This window comes from Oncorhynchus gorbuscha, linkage group LG01 (genome assembly GCF_021184085.1).
Source record: "Oncorhynchus gorbuscha isolate QuinsamMale2020 ecotype Even-year linkage group LG01, OgorEven_v1.0, whole genome shotgun sequence".
Classification (NCBI taxonomy): domain Eukaryota; kingdom Metazoa; phylum Chordata; class Actinopteri; order Salmoniformes; family Salmonidae; genus Oncorhynchus; species Oncorhynchus gorbuscha.
The window spans coordinates 38,277,252-38,293,559 of record NC_060173.1 but is presented as its reverse complement, the minus strand read 5'-3'; the positions used below and the strand labels follow the sequence as shown (position 1 = coordinate 38,293,559).

The following is a 16,308-nucleotide window of genomic DNA, read 5'->3' as shown; positions in this document are numbered from 1 at the left end:
CATGCGCGCACACACACACACACGATCATCCTCTCTATTCTATAGACCATTAGTGTGTCTGCAGCAGGCACATCTGTGCTTTAGGTCCCAGCAGAGAACACAACCCCTCAGCCCCATCCTCTCCCTGATCCTCCACAATATGATTATATCTCTCAGACACCCCCTTCACCACCACCACTCTCTCCTCTGTTCCAGTCTGAAGAGCAGCTCTTTAGTTTGGATCATACTGTGATGATTTAAAAGATTCATTATTCACTGTTATTTAGCAGGCTGGTGGGAAGAGCAATCTCTTAATGGTTGTCTGTCGCTTACTCAAATACAAACAGGCAGTGCACAATATTTTGACAGGTAGTATTGGCTGACAATTTTCAGGGGTGGAAAGAGAGTGAAGGCGAGGACTGTTTTCTCAGTGTCTCAGTGTCTGAGACGATGTTCTGTATTTAGCCAGTCTATGAGTGCAGCTGCTGCTGAACAGACTGTGAGGGAGGAGAGAGGCCTTTAGGCGCTGTGGTTACAGAGAGCAGGAGAACCAACCCACTGCAGAACAGCTATAACAAACGTATGCAAATGGTGTGCCACGCCGCATGAGAAATGTATTATAAATAATTTAGTACCTCCCAGCCAATCAGAGAGCAACGATCCCCATCACTCCACTCTATCTTCAGGAAGAGAAAAATACTTGCCATAAAGCACAAGGATGGTGTTTCCATTGATGACGACACACTAACACTTTCATCTATCTATCTAGCATATCAACAGTTACTGATAGACTGTGTGGTAGGGGTGTGTCCATTGGTTTCTTCATAATGTAGAAGGGGGTGGGACTCTATTGTCTTTGCAGTGTATTTTCTATTATGGTAAATAGGACATCAATAGGTGGCCTTTTCCCACATACAGTACATGTCAATGTAGGTAGAGGGCTCTGCTCATTCAATGATATTTCAATCTAATTCAATCAACAGTGAGCATCAAATCTAAGAGAAATCACTGACATATGTTTGATAATATGATATCTTGGATTTCAAATGAATAGTCTCCCCCACATTCCCAGAGCATCATTCAGTAGGAGTTCCCACCATTTGCAGAATTCAACTGCTAGGCTGTCTGAAATTCCTCATATAGCACTGGACTGGCTGTGCTTTGGCTTCAACATTGCACTAAAGTGATGGCAAGTGAATGGTTTATGAGCAAACCTCATGAGAACAAGGAGCTCCCTCTCTGCAACATTGACGCAAGACATTTTCTGGGGAGGAAAATGCTGTTACATAAAAACCCAAAGCAGATTGTTTTACATTTTTCTACAGCTGTAATAAAATGCTGCTGCAGGAATAATATACAGTCGATAGTCATGTGAGAATATTCAAAGTGGGCCAGGTAGCAGGCACACCCAGAAGAAGGAGCAGTCCCACCACCACCACCAACCACAGTGAGTGTTACAGCAGAATAACAGTAGACCCTTCCCTTTCCTTTTCCACAGTCAACACAGCCAGCAAGCAGCCCTCCAAGCTACAACCACCACCTGGCCCCTTATTTCACCAGGCCAACTAGCTACATTATCAACATGCACATTAGACAAACCTACTTGTGATACACATGCATGTTTTATGTTCATAAAAACCTATAGATCCAGACACACTTAGCTTCAAGTATATGTGAACTTCTGCCTTTTCCATAGAAGGGTAAAGAAGGGTAAAGCGGTTCTATCTGCCTCTCATCTCTGTGGTAACTGTGGTAACTGAGGAGTAGTCGTCGTCCTCTCCAGAAAATCTCTGATCTGAGCTGGCCGCCCGTCCTTCCTGACTGCATAGTGACCCCAGAGGCTCAGATAACCACACAGGGATGAACTGCATGAACAATTACTATACAGAAGCACAGGTAACCATGGACAATAGCAATGAATAAACTATTTCAATTGTATTACAGGCACACAGGTCCCAGGACTGTTTCAATCACTATACAGGAAAACAGGTGGCCACAGACATCAGCACTGGAAATACTGTTTCAATCGTATTACAGACACACAGGTCCCAGGACTGTTTCAATCGTATTACAGACACACAGGTAACCAGCGACAGCACTGGAAATACAGAAGTACAGAATGGGGCACCTTGAATCCAGTCTAAATAACAAAGTGTAGACACTGTGTTCCAGTAATGACAACACAGGGGATACAGACATCCAGTTAATGTGGTATTGGTAAACATTCCATTGCACAGTGTTACCTGCAATAGGAACAACAATTCCCTTGTTACTACACCAACAATGAATCACACTACAACACCAATGTAGCAGCACTAACAACAACAGACACACAAAACACAGACGCACACAAAAACACACACACACAGATGATGTTACAAAGAAAACAATTTATTTTGAACAAGTGCTGCTTATAAGATGGCTGCAGCATTGTTTTTCACACATAACAGAGAGCTGTCTTTGATCAGTTGGCAAAACAGACCGTGTCAGAGGCAAATACACACACAGACAGACAGACAGACCACTAGAACTCCATCAATCATCACCAAGCACCAGCTGAACATTGAGACATTCTAATCAAACACGACAATGAATATATACATGCAAACACATACCCACAGGCACACACCCACACATGTGCACAACCAGTTCCCATTGACAATCCTTAACAATATTACACTGTAAAAAGAGGGATTCTCCGAAGGGCATTGACAGGAGAGCGATAGTGAAAGAGAGGGAGCACTCCTTGATGTGAAAACATGAATAATTAAAATGCTACAGCAGTCACACAGAGAGCAGAGCCATCCAGAATCAGTGTGGGGAGAGCGCCCTGTCCACCACTGAGAACCACAGGACCGCCGTTAATGCAGGGGAAATATGGAGAAAACACACAGAAATGGCTCCTCAACACATCAACAGCTACAGCAGCAGCACTGACAAGACGATGAAATAGAATCAGATCGACAGAGAGAGGGAAGGAGGGAGATGTAGAGAGAATGCCCAGAGCTGCAAGCCACTGACACTGCCTCTACTGCTGTAGCTGCAATAACCTGAATACCGCCATCACAACTCTTCTTCCCTCCCCCTCTATCACCATTCTCTCTGCTCTCCCCTGATTTTTCTCTTCCCTCATCTCTCTTTCTCGCCATCCCTTCTCATCCAGCCTTCTGTCAGAAAGCAACTCTGTCGCTACAATTGATTAGCCTCTCCCTGCATGCCACCCACTCTCTATTCTTCTGTCTGTGCCTCCCTCCCTTTCTTCCCTCCATCCCCATCCTCCATGGTGCTCGTCGTGTTGCCTCTTACCTGGGTCTTGCTGGGCGGCTTGCTGTTCCGGCGGTTGGGTCTGGGCCTGGAGCGGGTGTAGTGCCTCAGTGTGTGGCAGTCGATGGGCAGGTCCATAGGGGCCTGAGGAGGTGCGGGCTCAGGGCGCCGGGGCTCACTGTTGCTAAGAGCCGCAGCAGCTGCAGGAGCAGGAGCAGCATCCGCCTCTCTCCCTGTGTGGGAGGGGCCTTCAGATTTCAGCTGGCCTCCCACTGTGACTGACAGTGTCGTCGTTGACGACAGCGCCTGCACATTCCCTCCTACCCATGCTCCTTCCTGCTGATAATGCATGCTCTCTCTTGCCTGCTGCTCAGAGTCCACATCCAGGAGACCTGCAGAGAGAGAAACACGAGAGAGAGAGAGAGAGAGAGACAGAGAGAGGAGGACACAGAGAGAGAGAGAGAGAGAGACAGAGCGGGGGACAGAGAGAGAGGAGGACAGAGAGAGAGAGGGAATGGTACCAACACACAAAGGCACAGGGCGTATGATAGGATGCATGTAAAAATGGGGCAACTATGTATAACGTGGAGATGACAAACTGGGAGGGGATGTAAGATATAATGGGGGAGAGAGAGAGAGAGAGAGAGAGAGAGAGAGAGAGAGAGAGAGAGAGGACGAGCTGAGAATAGTGATTGAGAGACCATTGATGAAGAAAGGGGGAGGAGAGGACAAATAAAAAAATCAGAGCTACAAACAGAAAATATGGATGGAAGAGGAGTCCGACGGATGACAATAGATATAGGCTCAACAGCACAGAGAAGAGAGGAGACTAATCAGACAGATTTACAGCACTGAATCTAAATGACGGACGAGAGAGGGAGAGAGCAAAAAAAGAGATGGCGCAAGAGAGAAAGAGAGATGGGGAGAGAGACAGAGAGATGGGGAGAGAGACAGAGAGATGGGGAGAGAGACAGAGAGATGGGGAGAGAGACAGAGAGATGGGGAGAGAGACAGAGAGATGGGGAGAGAGACAGAGAGATGGGGAGAGAGAAAGAGAGATGGGGAGAGAGACAAAGAGATGGGGAGAGAGACAGAGAGATGGGGAGAGAGACAGAGAGATGGGGAGAGAGACAGAGAGATGGGGAGAGAGAAAGAGAGATGGGGAGAGAGACAGAGAGATGGGGAGAGAGACAGAGAGATGGGGAGAGAGACAGAGAGATGGGGAGAGAGACAGAGAGATGGGGAGAGAGACAGAGAGATGGGGAGAGAGACAGAGAGATGGGGAGAGAGAAAGAGAGATGGGGAGAGAGACAGAGAGATGGGGAGAGAGACAGAGAGATGGGGAGAGAGACAGAGAGATGGGGAGAGAGAAAGAGAGATGGGGAGAGAGACAGAGAGATGGAGAGAGAGACAGAGAGATGGGGAGAGAGAAAGAGAGATGGGGAGAGAGACAGATTGCAGGTAGTGGCAGAGCAGGACGGCTGGAGAGAGTGGCAAAGGAGGGGGAGGTGTTGTACAATGGTTGTAAGCCCCCCTCTCCCTCCATCCCCCGTCCCCCCAAGTGAAGTTCAGTGGTCTGAAAGTAACCCGGCCATGCTCCAGTTAGCCACAGCCCTTTTTATTGGACAGACAGCTGATTATCTTTTGTTGAGGCTAGAGTATTAACCCCCCTACCACCTCCATCACCGCCCCCCAGAATCTCCCCTCCGATATGGGACCTTAACCCTACAGCACCCTGACACAGCACTATCACAAGGAGGGGCAACTCCCAAGACGCATTGTGGGACTGCCCCTCAAGTGTTCCAGGCTGCATGAATGACACACATAAGCAATAACCCCTTCACGTTCGGTAAAACACATGGGCTTAAAGGTGCCTCTTGACAGAGTTTTCCACAGACAAGGAGCTAAAAAAGTGCAGTGTTATTTTCTACTCACAGGAGGAGTGTAACACACTGACACATTTTGACTGGTTCTAAATCTGATTTGGGATGTACTTAAGATGCACTAAAGGGATTTACGCAGAACAATCCAGAAACATATTGCTCTAGTGGAATCTCCCTCTGTTGTGACGGCTCCATTATTTTCATGTTACTGCCCTTCTGACCCTCTTTTGTTAGAGCTCACTCCTAACTGGATAATTAAATGCTTTAGACACGACCCCTGACCTTTTCAACTGTGAATTCTGGTTGAAACCTTTTTCTAAGCCAATCACAGTGGCGGTTGATTGCAGCTGCTGACATCACACGTCAAGGGCATTTTTCTGTAGCAGACTGCAGCCAATAACTAAACCTGATTAACACTGTAATCAATCTGGCTAGTTTCATCCCAGACTCCAAGCTTTCCTACTAAAAAGTCTGTATAATAAATCAGAATTAGACTGATGACAAGCCTGGTTCTTACTTTTCACTGAGGGTGCTGGACGGATACTCTTGGAGTGGATGCTGCTCCTCCAAATGACAGGAACATACTGACAAAGAGAGAGAAATTCAGATAGTTGTATTAAACAAGAACTAATGCAGGTCATGTAGATACTTGTGTAGACTGGTACAATGGTATGGCATATACTGTTTAGTATGGTGGGTTATGTGTGTTTTAGAGAGGGGCTAAGTTAGAGCTCTTACATCATCCATGGGGAAGTCATGGTCTACCACTCGTAGATGAGGGACGTTGGTTTTGAGTCCAGAGGTGGTCTGCTCCCTCATATGACGGTCCTGAGGTGAGGGAGGGTGGTGATCAGTTATACTAATCGAACACACCCAACACAACGAGTTTTGCGGAGTAGGGAAATACATAGTTCAACTAGTAATTTAACTACATTATGCAGTAGTTTGGTGGTAGTTGAACTCAGTGTTTTCAGTAATAAATAACTTGTTTTTTTCCATGTATAGGTGTAGCTATCTATTGGAACCTCACACTACTTTTTTGCTAGAATAAAATATGACCCGTCATCAGACCTGTCTAGTTCTTACATGAAACAGTTTTTCAGTTTAATAGGCCAAATGACACATTCTGTTAACATCCAACTCCAGAGTGATCTGTTCTTGCAATTTGTTGTCTAAGACATTTCAAATTTAGATATGATCATTTATCGCAAAGTAGTTTGTATGTAGGGAACAACTTTTGTTAAGTAAACTGTATTTTTCTTAAGGGTAGATGTAGTGTAGCTTAACTTCTCCCAGTGTGTGCTTGGCACACACACACACTCTCTCTCTCTCTCTCGCTCTCTCTCTCTCACCAATTTCTGCTGAGCCACAGACAAGTCCAGCAGAACCTCATCAATGATACTTTCCACCAAGGAGACACTAACTGACAGTTTGAGTTCACTGAAAAAGAAATGAAAAACAAAGAAATATTGGAAGGGGAGAAGTAAATCCTAAGCAACACCAGTGAGCTTAATGAGAGATGTGGGAGGCACTGGGAGGAAAAATTCCATGAGCATTACACAAAACAACAAGGATTATGTACGATGTAACTGTTTGTGTTCTACATGAGCTGTGTTTTTGTTTCAGGGTGGATGTGCGTGTATTCAGCTGCTTACCTTAGTTTGTTACTGAGGAGTTCTCCTATGTGCTGCATGAAGGTGTCCTGGATGAACAGAGCTGTCTGTCTGGACTTCTTAGCCACACAGTCAGCCAGCTGCTCACAGACACTTGACCTGTGGGTGACCCTAGGACAGAGGGTCTGGGCTGACTGCAACAAGGCCTGAGCCAGCTCCTGGAACACACATGGCATACCAGTCACCTGGATGACCTCTCCTGAGACTTTCCCTACCACATGTTGCAGGTTTAGACATATCTCTTCAATCTGTCTGAATGTTGATCGTCATCAGTGGTTGGTAACTGACATTGATACGATGTGCCTCATATACATTGTTCACACACATGATGCAGAAACAAAAATGGCAGTATTACCTGAATCTCCTCTGTTATTTCGTTGGTGACTGTTTTGGCCGTGTCATTCAGTATGTGTTGCAGCATTGCACCACTAGAGGGTGTCTTCACCAGATCATAAAGTGAAGGCAATAGCTAGAGGTCGAACACACAAACTTATTAGTGATATTTCACCATTCTCAAAATCCTTCATTATTAGGCATTAGATGTTTATGTTGAATCTAGACCTCTCAAAAACATAAATGAACATTTCGTATCAGTGGGACTCAAAGATACCTTACCATAATGGAGGTTTTAGTATTATGAAGCACTTCCTCTGCAGCCAATATGTCTGACTGCACTTCCTGTATATTGCAGGGGGCTAAAGGTCGGACACTCTCCTGTAACCTCTGACACAGACCTTGAACCAGCTGAGATGTGGGATGAAGACAGACAGACACAGGGTGAGAATGGCAAATGTGCCAGAAATGTAGGACTTTGGGAAAGGAACAGACCCTCATATATACAGACACTAACAGACACTAATATACTGAGTGCACAAAAAATTAGGAACACCTTCCTAATATTGAGTTGAACCCCCTTTTGCCCCCATAACAGCCTCAATTCATCAAGGGGCATGGACTCTACAAGTTGTCGAAAGCATTCCACAAGGATGCTGGCACATGTTGACTCCAATGCTTCCTACAGTTGTATCATGTTGGCTAGATGTCCTTTGGGTGGTGGACCATTAATACACACAGGAAATTGTTGGGCGTGAAAACCCAGCAGCATTGCAGTTCTTGACACTCAAACCGGTGCGCCTGGCACCTACTACCATACCCTGTTCAAAGGCACTTAAATCTCTTGTCTTGTCCACTCACCCTCTGAATTGCACACATACACAATCCATGTCTCAATTGGCTTAAAAATCATTCTTTAATCTGGTTCCTTGCCTTCATCTACACTGATTGAAGTGGAATTAACAGGTGACATCTATAAGGGATCAAAGCTTTTACCTGGATACACTTGGTCAGTCTATGTCATGGAAAGAGCAGGTGTTCCTAATGTTTTGTACACTCAGTGTATATTTCTGTTGCCTCCAAGAACAAGGACTGACCCACCTGTTCAGAGCGTACGGTCTTCAGGCCCTGTTGGAGGTTTAGTATCTGGTCTGGGCTTGCAGACTTTCTCTGGCTGTTCCTGATCAGACACGACTGGATCTGGACACAACAGGTGTTTTATACCAGGGTGACTCAGACATGCATTTTTATCATGCACCTCGTGGACAACCCAATCTCACCTTCTGCAGAGCCTCCTCTGTCTTCTCGGGACTATTACGATACCCGTGTGTGACATCATTCATGGGGATGGATATGTGCTGCAGTGTGAAGTTCCTGTGTTTATGCATACACACAGAGAGAAAAGAATAAGGAATTAATCAACCAATCAAAGGAAGGAAAAGAGGGGTAAACGTTATCTTTTAGGCAATATTCCTGTTTGATGGACTGAGACTCTTCCTCTCTATGACTTACCTCTCTAGAGCATTGGCCACATCCAGAAATCCCCTGGCTGTCACATTGTTCCTGTCCCAGACCAGAGTCCTGTGTAGAGATATACACTGGGCAGGTCAGGTGTTGGTTAGTTCACGGTTATATAATTCCAGATTGCGGCTAGGGTAGGCAAGGTTGGGGCAGGTCAGTTTATGGTTAGGTTGGGTTATAGCTAGGTTACCTGAGTTTAGTGTTGATGAGTAAGGCCTTGGCCAGCATCTTGGCTCCAGTGTCTCCGATGCAGTTGCCACTGATGTCTATCTTAGTGAGGCTGGCATTGCAACCCAGGCTGTTGATGAGGATGGTGGTGCCTGTCTTCAGCTTGGAGTCGCACACTGACAGAGACTCAAGGGGCTGTGGGCATGGCACACACACATGCACACACACATACACCACTGATCTGATCTGTCCAATCAGAGCCCAGAGTCTGGGGCTCTGGGCCTGATAAAACTTCAGTTGGATTACATGACCTTCAGCCTGACATCTGGCTTTTTGATACTCAGAGAAAATGTCTACCTGATTTCAATGAGCCTTGTATACTGTACGAGTCTCAGCTGCTCAATGTGTAATTACTGAGGCGGGCCTCGTCTCGCTGGAGAAAGATTTGGGATAATTAAAATACTTTCTTTCACTCAAGGGGAGGTCCCAGAGGACTATGCTTCCACAGAGCCTCCATCATTACAAAGCTCTCCTAGCAGGGAACAGGAGAATACTACAACCCAGAAGGCGAGGTCAGTAAAGGTGCATCAAAGCTGGGACCGAGAGACAGCTTCTATCTCAAGGCTATCAGACTGTTAAATAGCAAACACAGCTGGTCTCCACCCAGTACCCTGCTCTGAACTTAGTCACTGTCACTAGCAGTCTACCACCAGGTTACTCATCCTCTAACTTCGAGGCTTCTGCCCTATGTACAGTGCATTCAGAAGGTATTCATACCCCTGGACTTTTTCCACATTTGGTTATGCCTTATTCTAAAACGGATTAAATTGTTTATTTTCCTCATCATTTTACAAACAATGCCCCATAATGACAAAGTAAAAACAGGGTAAAAATGTTTTACTAATGTATATAAAAAAAAGCTGAAATATGCCATTTACATAAGTATTCAGAACCTTTACTCAGTACTTTGTTGAAGCACCTTTGGCAGCAATTACAGCCTCAAGTCTTCTTGGGTATGATGCTACATGCTTGGCACACCTGTATTTGGAGAGTTTCTCCCATTCCTCTGCAGATCCTCTCAAGCTCTGTCAGGTTGGATTGGGAACGTCGCTGCACAGCTATTTTCAGGTCTCTCCAGATATGTTCGATCAGATTCAAGTCCGGCCTCTGGCTGGGCCACTCAAGGACATTCAGAGACTCGTCCTGAATCTACTCCTGCATTGTCTTGGCCGTGTGCTTAGTATCATTGTCCTGATGGAAGGTGAACCTTCGCCCCAGTCTGAGGTTCTGAGCACTGTGGACCAAGTTTTCATCAAGGATCTCTCTGTACTTTGCTCCGTTCACCTTTCCTTCGATTCTGACTAGTCTCCCAGTCACTGCCGCTAAAAAACATCCCCACAGCATGATGCGGCCTCCACCGTGCTTCACCGTAGGGATGGTGCCAGGTTTCCTCCAGATACTTGGCATTCAGGCCAAAGAGTTCAATCTTGGTTTCATCAGACCAGAGAATCTTGTTTCTCATGGTCAGAGTCTTTGGGTGCCTTTTGGAAAACTCCAAGCAGGCTGTCATGTGCCTTTTACTGAATAGTGGATTCCGTCTGGCCACTCCATAAAGGCCTGATTGGTGAAGTGCTGCAGAGATGGCTGTCCTTGTGGAAGGTTCTCCCATCTCCACAGAGGGACTCTGGAGCTCTTTCAGAGTGACCATCGGGTTCTTGGTCACCTCCCTGACCAAGGCCCTTCTCCCCCGATTGCTCAGTTTGGCCGGACGGCCAGCTCTAGGGAGAGTGGATCGAAACTTCTTCCATATAAGAATGATGGAGGCCAGTGTGTTGTTGGGGACCTTCAATGCTGCAGACATTTTTTGGTCCCATTCCCCAGATCTGTGCCTCGACACCATCCTGTCTCGGAGCTCTACAGACATTTTTTGGTCCCATTCCCCAGATCTGTGCCTCGACACCATCCTGTCTCGGAGCTCTACAGACATGTTTTGGTCCCATTCTGCAGATCTGTGCCTCGACACCATCCTGTCTCGGAGCTCTACAGACATTTTTTGGTCCCATTCCCCAGATCTGTGCCTCGACACCATCCTGTCTCGGAGCTCTACAGACCCCATTCCCCAGATCTGTGCCTCGACACCATCCTGTCTCGGAGCTCTACAGACCCCATTCCCCAGATCTGTGCCTCGACACCATCCTGTCTCGGAGCTCTACAGACCCCATTCCCCAGATCTGAGCCTCGACACCATCCTGTCTCGGAGCTCTACAGACATGTTTTGGTCCCATTCCCCAGATCTGTGCCTCGACACCATCCTGTCTCGGAGCTCTACAGACCCCATTCCCCAGATCTGTGCCTCGACACCATCCTGTCTCGGAGCTCTACAGACCCCATTCCCCAGATCTGTGCCTCGACACCATCCTGTCTCGGAGCTCTACAGACCCCATTCCCCAGATCTGTGCCTCGACACCATCCTGTCTCGGAGCTCTACAGACCCCATTCCCCAGGTCTGTGCCTCGACACCATCCTGTCTCGGAGCTCTACAGACCCCATTCCCCAGATCTGTGCCTCGACACCATCCTGTCTCGGAGCTCTACAGACCCCATTCCCCAGATCTGTGCCTCGACACCATCCTGTCTCGGAGCTCTACAGACCCCATTCCCCAGATCTGTGCCTCGACACCATCCTGTCTCGGAGCTCTACAGACCCCATTCCCCAGGTCTGTGCCTCGACACCATCCTGTCTCGGAGCTCTACAGACCCCATTCCCCAGATCTGTGCCTCGGCACCATCCTGTCTCGGAGCTCTACAGACCCCATTCCCCAGATCTGAGCCTCGACACCAACCTGTCTCGGAGCTCTACAGACCCCATTCCCCAGATCTGTGCCTCGACACCATCCTGTCTCTGAGCTCTACAGACCCCATTCCCCAGATCTGTGCCTCGACACCATCCTGTCTCGGAGCTCTACAGACCCCATTCCCTAGATCTGAGCCTCGACACCATCCTGTCTCGGAGCTCTACAGACCCCATTCCCCAGATCTGTGCCTCGACACCATCCTGTCTCGGAGCTCTACAGACCCCATTCCCCAGATCTGAGCCTCGACACCATCCTGTCTCAGAGCTCTACAGACCCCATTCCCCAGATCTGAGCCTCGACACCATCCTGTCTCGGAGCTCTACAGACATGTTTTGGTCCCATTCCCCAGATCTGTGCCTCGACACCATCCTGTCTCGGAGCTCTACAGACCCCATTCCCCAGATCTGTGCCTCGACACCATCCTGTCTCGGAGCTCTACAGACCCCATTCCCCAGGTCTGTGCCTCGACACCATCCTGTCTCCGAGCTCTACAGACCCCATTCCCCAGATCTGTGCCTCGACACCATCCTGTCTCCGGAGCTCTACAGACATTTCCTTTGATGTCGCAGCTTGGCTTTTGCTCTGACATCACTGTCAACTGTGGGACCTTATATAGACAGGTGTGTGCCTTTCCAAATCATGCCCAATCAATTGAATTGACCATAATCAAGTTGTAGAAACATCCCAATGATGATCAATGGAAACAGGGTGCACCTGAGCTCAATTTAAAGTCTCATAGCAAAGTGTCTGAATAATTATGTAAATAAGGTATCGGTTTTTGTCATTTTTATAAATTAGCAAAAATTTCTAAAAACCTGTTTTTCTCTTTGTCATTAATGGGTATTGTGTGTAGATTGATGAGGACATTTTTTATTCAATCGATTTTAGAATTAGGCTGTAACATGACAAAATATGGAAAAAGTCAAGGGGTCGGAATACTTTCAGAATGCACTGTACGAAATCAAGCACTCACACACTCCTCCTCCTGAATGAGCTGGACGATACGGTGTAGGACATCTGTTAGAGCTCTGTGGGGAGAGACAGAGAGAGAGAGAGAGAGAGAGAGAGAGACAGAGAGAGAGAGAGAGACAGAGAGAGAGAGAGAGAGAGAGAGACAGAGAGAGAGAGAGAGAGAGTGAAGAGACAGCTGACAGGTAGATGAATAGAGAACAGTGGTTCTGACAGATTAAATTACTCACCTGGACTTCATGGCAAAGTTGCGTCCCAAAGCCAGATGGCGAATGGAGTGACTACGACCGATGGACAGCACCAAGGTGACCATGTCACTCTCAAAACCTGAGAGGAGAGAGATGTATATCAGTAACTCACTGTGGAAGAGTAGACATTCTGCATGCTGTATATCTGTATGCTTTGAGGAAGCCATCTCATGTCAGATCAATTTATGTTGAGCCTACTCAGTCATAAATACACCAATTAGGATTCCCAAGAGCCGTTTGAAAGGTGCATTCTCCATGAAAACGAATGGTCTCTGTATCTGAGCCACTGGCTAGTGTAGGAGATTGTACCACATCATCATAGCCTTGGTCAGTGTGATGTCGGTGTGATCCCCAGAAGTGTTCATGCTACATGGTTACAGTAATACACCATAGTATCCTCTCGTCATTATAAATTGTTGTCCAAGCTCTGTCTGTACCGGATGAATATGGATGAGGAAATTGGTTGGGAGACAGGCAGGTGCAGGACCCTCAGTGTCCCAGCAGTGCTGTGTCTATTCTGACTGACACTGATGTGTCTGCCCTTGGTCACTCTTCAGTGCTGCATGGAGGTTTGTCTGTGGGAGGCTGGGACCAATGCCTGCCTGATCTTATCTGCCTGTTCCAGAAATAACATGGCCTGATTTGAGCTATTCTCAGCGGTCCAGCTTTTGACTGTGTTTCCAGAACCAGGTTTAAATTACAGTGCCTGCAAAAGTATTCATCCCCCTTGGTGTTTGTCCTATTTTGTTGCATTACAACCTGTAATTTAAATGGAAATTTATTTGGATTTCATGTCATGGACATACACAAAATAGTCCAAATTGGTGAAGTGAAATTTAAAAAATAACTTTTCAAAAACTTGTGCATATGGATTCACCCCCTTTGCTATGAAGCCCCTAAATAGGATATGGTGCAACCAATTACCTTCAGAAGTCACATAATTAGTTAAATAAAGTCCACCTGTGTGCAATCTAAGTGTCACATGATCTGAGTATATATACACCTGTTCTGAAAGGCCTCAGAGTCTGTAACACCACTAAGCAAACGGCACTATGAAGACCAAGGAGTTCTCCAAACAGGTCAGGGACAAAGTTGTGGAGAAGCACAGATCATGGTTGGGTTATAAAAAAATATCCAAAACTTTGAACATCTCACAGAGCACCATTAAATCCATTATTTAAAAAATGAAAGAATATGGCACCACAACAAACCTGCCAAGAGAGGGCCGCCCACCAAAACTCACCAGGCAAGGAGGGCATTAATCAGAGAGGCAACAGAGAGACCAAAGATAACCCTGAACGAGCTGCAAAGCTCCACAGCAGAGATTGGAGTATCTGTCCATAGGACCACTTTAAGCCGTACACTCCACAGAGCTGGGCTTTACGGAAGAGTGCCCAGAAAAAAAGCCATTGCTTAAAGAAAAAAATAAGCAAACACATTTGATGTTTGCCAAAAGGTATGTGGGAGACTCCCCAAACATATGGAATAAGGTATTCTTAGCTTTTTGGCCATCAAGGAAAATGCTATGTCTGGCACAAACCCAACACCTCACATCACCCCGAGAACAACATCCCCACAGTGAATCATGGGGATGGCAGCATTATGCTGTGGGGATGTTTTTCATCGGCAGGGACTGGGAAACTGGTCAGAATTGAAGGAATGATGGTGCTAAATACAGGGAAATTCTTGAGGGAAACCTGTTTCAGTCTTCCACAGATTTGAGACTGGGACGGAGGTTCACCTTCCAGCAGGACAATGACCCCACGCATACTGCTAAAGCAACACTCGAGTGGTTGGGAAACATTTGGGAAACGTTTAAATGTCTTGGAATGGCCTAGTCAAAGCCCAGACCTCAATCCAATTGAGAATCTGTGGAATGACTTAAATATTGCTGTACACCAGCGGAACCCATCCAACTTGAAGGAGCTGGAGCAGTTTTGCCTTGAAGAATGGGCAAAAATCATAATGGCTTGATATGCCAAGCTTATTGAGACATGCCCCAAGAGACTTGCAGCTGTAATTGCTACAAAAGATGGCTCTACAAAGTATTGACTTTGGGGAGGTGAATAGTATGCACGCTCAAGTTTTCTGTTTTTTTTGTCTTATTTCTTGTTTGTTTCACAATAACAAATATTTTGCATCTTTAAAGTGGTAGGCCTGTTGTGTAAATCAAATGATACAAACGACCCCAAAAAAATCATTTAAATTCCAGGTTGTAAGGCAATGAAATAGGAAAAATGCCAAAGGAGGATGAATACTTTCGCAAGCTACTGTAGATCATAGTAAGAGAAGAGAATGGTATTTTCTCATTTCTATTGGTAGTTCCAAAAGTATGCCTAGTTATAATATTAACGCAGAAAAAACAGGTACTTCGCATTTCATATTATTAATGGAAAGCCAAATGTTTTCTTTGGTCTTGAATATAAATTGCCTGCAGCATTTGGTTGCCCTCGGAGATTCCTGCTCAGAAATGTATACAGAATACTCAACGCTAGTGAAGGGGTTTGATCATAATGATGCCCACACACTGGTCCCCCTGATCAGTTCCCAGAACAGCCCTTCAGCCCCCTCCACTCCCCCTTGGTGAGGCTGGGCTGCCTCTTCTCATTGTGCTATAGAGCAGGGGATCATCCCATGAGACACACACACACTGAGAATAATGTATGTTATATTATCTGAATTGTGTGTGATTTATCACCTGCTGGCACCACCTAACACACACCTCCCTGTACTCTCTCCGGGTAGGAAGAAAATGAGAGAGCATCCGATTCAGAGAGCGATAGAGAGAAGACGCGAGAGAGAGAAGGAGAGAGAGCGAGAGAGAAAATGGGGAGATGAGGAATCATACCATTGTCAGAGAGGTCCAGACTGCTGATGGCCTTGGCTTCAAAGATGTGCTCCTGAATCACCTGGGCCCCAGCAGACCTCAGCTGCACATATAATACACATGATTATCAGCCAGACAAAACCTAGCTCAGCTACCTGGTTAGTGATGATTAAAAAAAAGTGAACGGTGTGTGTGTACAGTACATTGTGATAGAAAAATGTGTAAAGGTTAGGTTACTCGGTCCAACACTCAACGGTGGGCGGGGGTCAACCAGCCTCATTAGTGCAATAATTAATCAATATTAAATATCAAATCTCTCTCAGTACTGAATTTCCACGACAACATGCGTATGTGTGTGTGTGTGTGTGTTATATATATATATATATATAGGTACCTCACAGCCACTCAGGTCGAGTTCCAGCCCACACAGATGAGTATTTGTGGCAAGACCCTGCAACAACAATCTGCATACAAGACCGATTGGGTTCATTTCACCACTAAAAGATGCGTATCAAACAGCAGTATACACATACATATGTCAATCAAAATTAAAACACATAATTATAAGTAGGCATCAAATTCTGTTTGG

The 16,308-nt window shown here is 46.2% G+C and overlaps 1 protein-coding gene across 1 annotated transcript in view; it reads right to left on the bottom strand.

The window, feature by feature from the left end:
• The window catches only part of LOC124037207 (capping protein, Arp2/3 and myosin-I linker protein 3-like), a 78,292-nt gene that overhangs the window by 30,715 nt on the left and 31,269 nt on the right, over window positions 1-16,308 (bottom strand). Inside the window, exons 16-30 of the mRNA XM_046351878.1 lie at window positions 16,114-16,183; window positions 15,741-15,822; window positions 12,875-12,971; window positions 12,649-12,703; window positions 8,844-9,016; window positions 8,645-8,713; window positions 8,413-8,506; window positions 8,234-8,332; window positions 7,415-7,543; window positions 7,155-7,268; window positions 6,782-6,957; window positions 6,479-6,566; window positions 5,865-5,954; window positions 5,644-5,710; window positions 3,286-3,635 (exon numbers count right to left, since the gene is read on the bottom strand). Coding sequence (XP_046207834.1) covers window positions 3,286-3,635; window positions 5,644-5,710; window positions 5,865-5,954; window positions 6,479-6,566; window positions 6,782-6,957; window positions 7,155-7,268; window positions 7,415-7,543; window positions 8,234-8,332; window positions 8,413-8,506; window positions 8,645-8,713; window positions 8,844-9,016; window positions 12,649-12,703; window positions 12,875-12,971; window positions 15,741-15,822; window positions 16,114-16,183 — 1,753 coding nt within the window. The remainder of the gene's footprint in view (window positions 1-3,285; window positions 3,636-5,643; window positions 5,711-5,864; window positions 5,955-6,478; window positions 6,567-6,781; window positions 6,958-7,154; window positions 7,269-7,414; window positions 7,544-8,233; window positions 8,333-8,412; window positions 8,507-8,644; window positions 8,714-8,843; window positions 9,017-12,648; window positions 12,704-12,874; window positions 12,972-15,740; window positions 15,823-16,113; window positions 16,184-16,308) is intronic.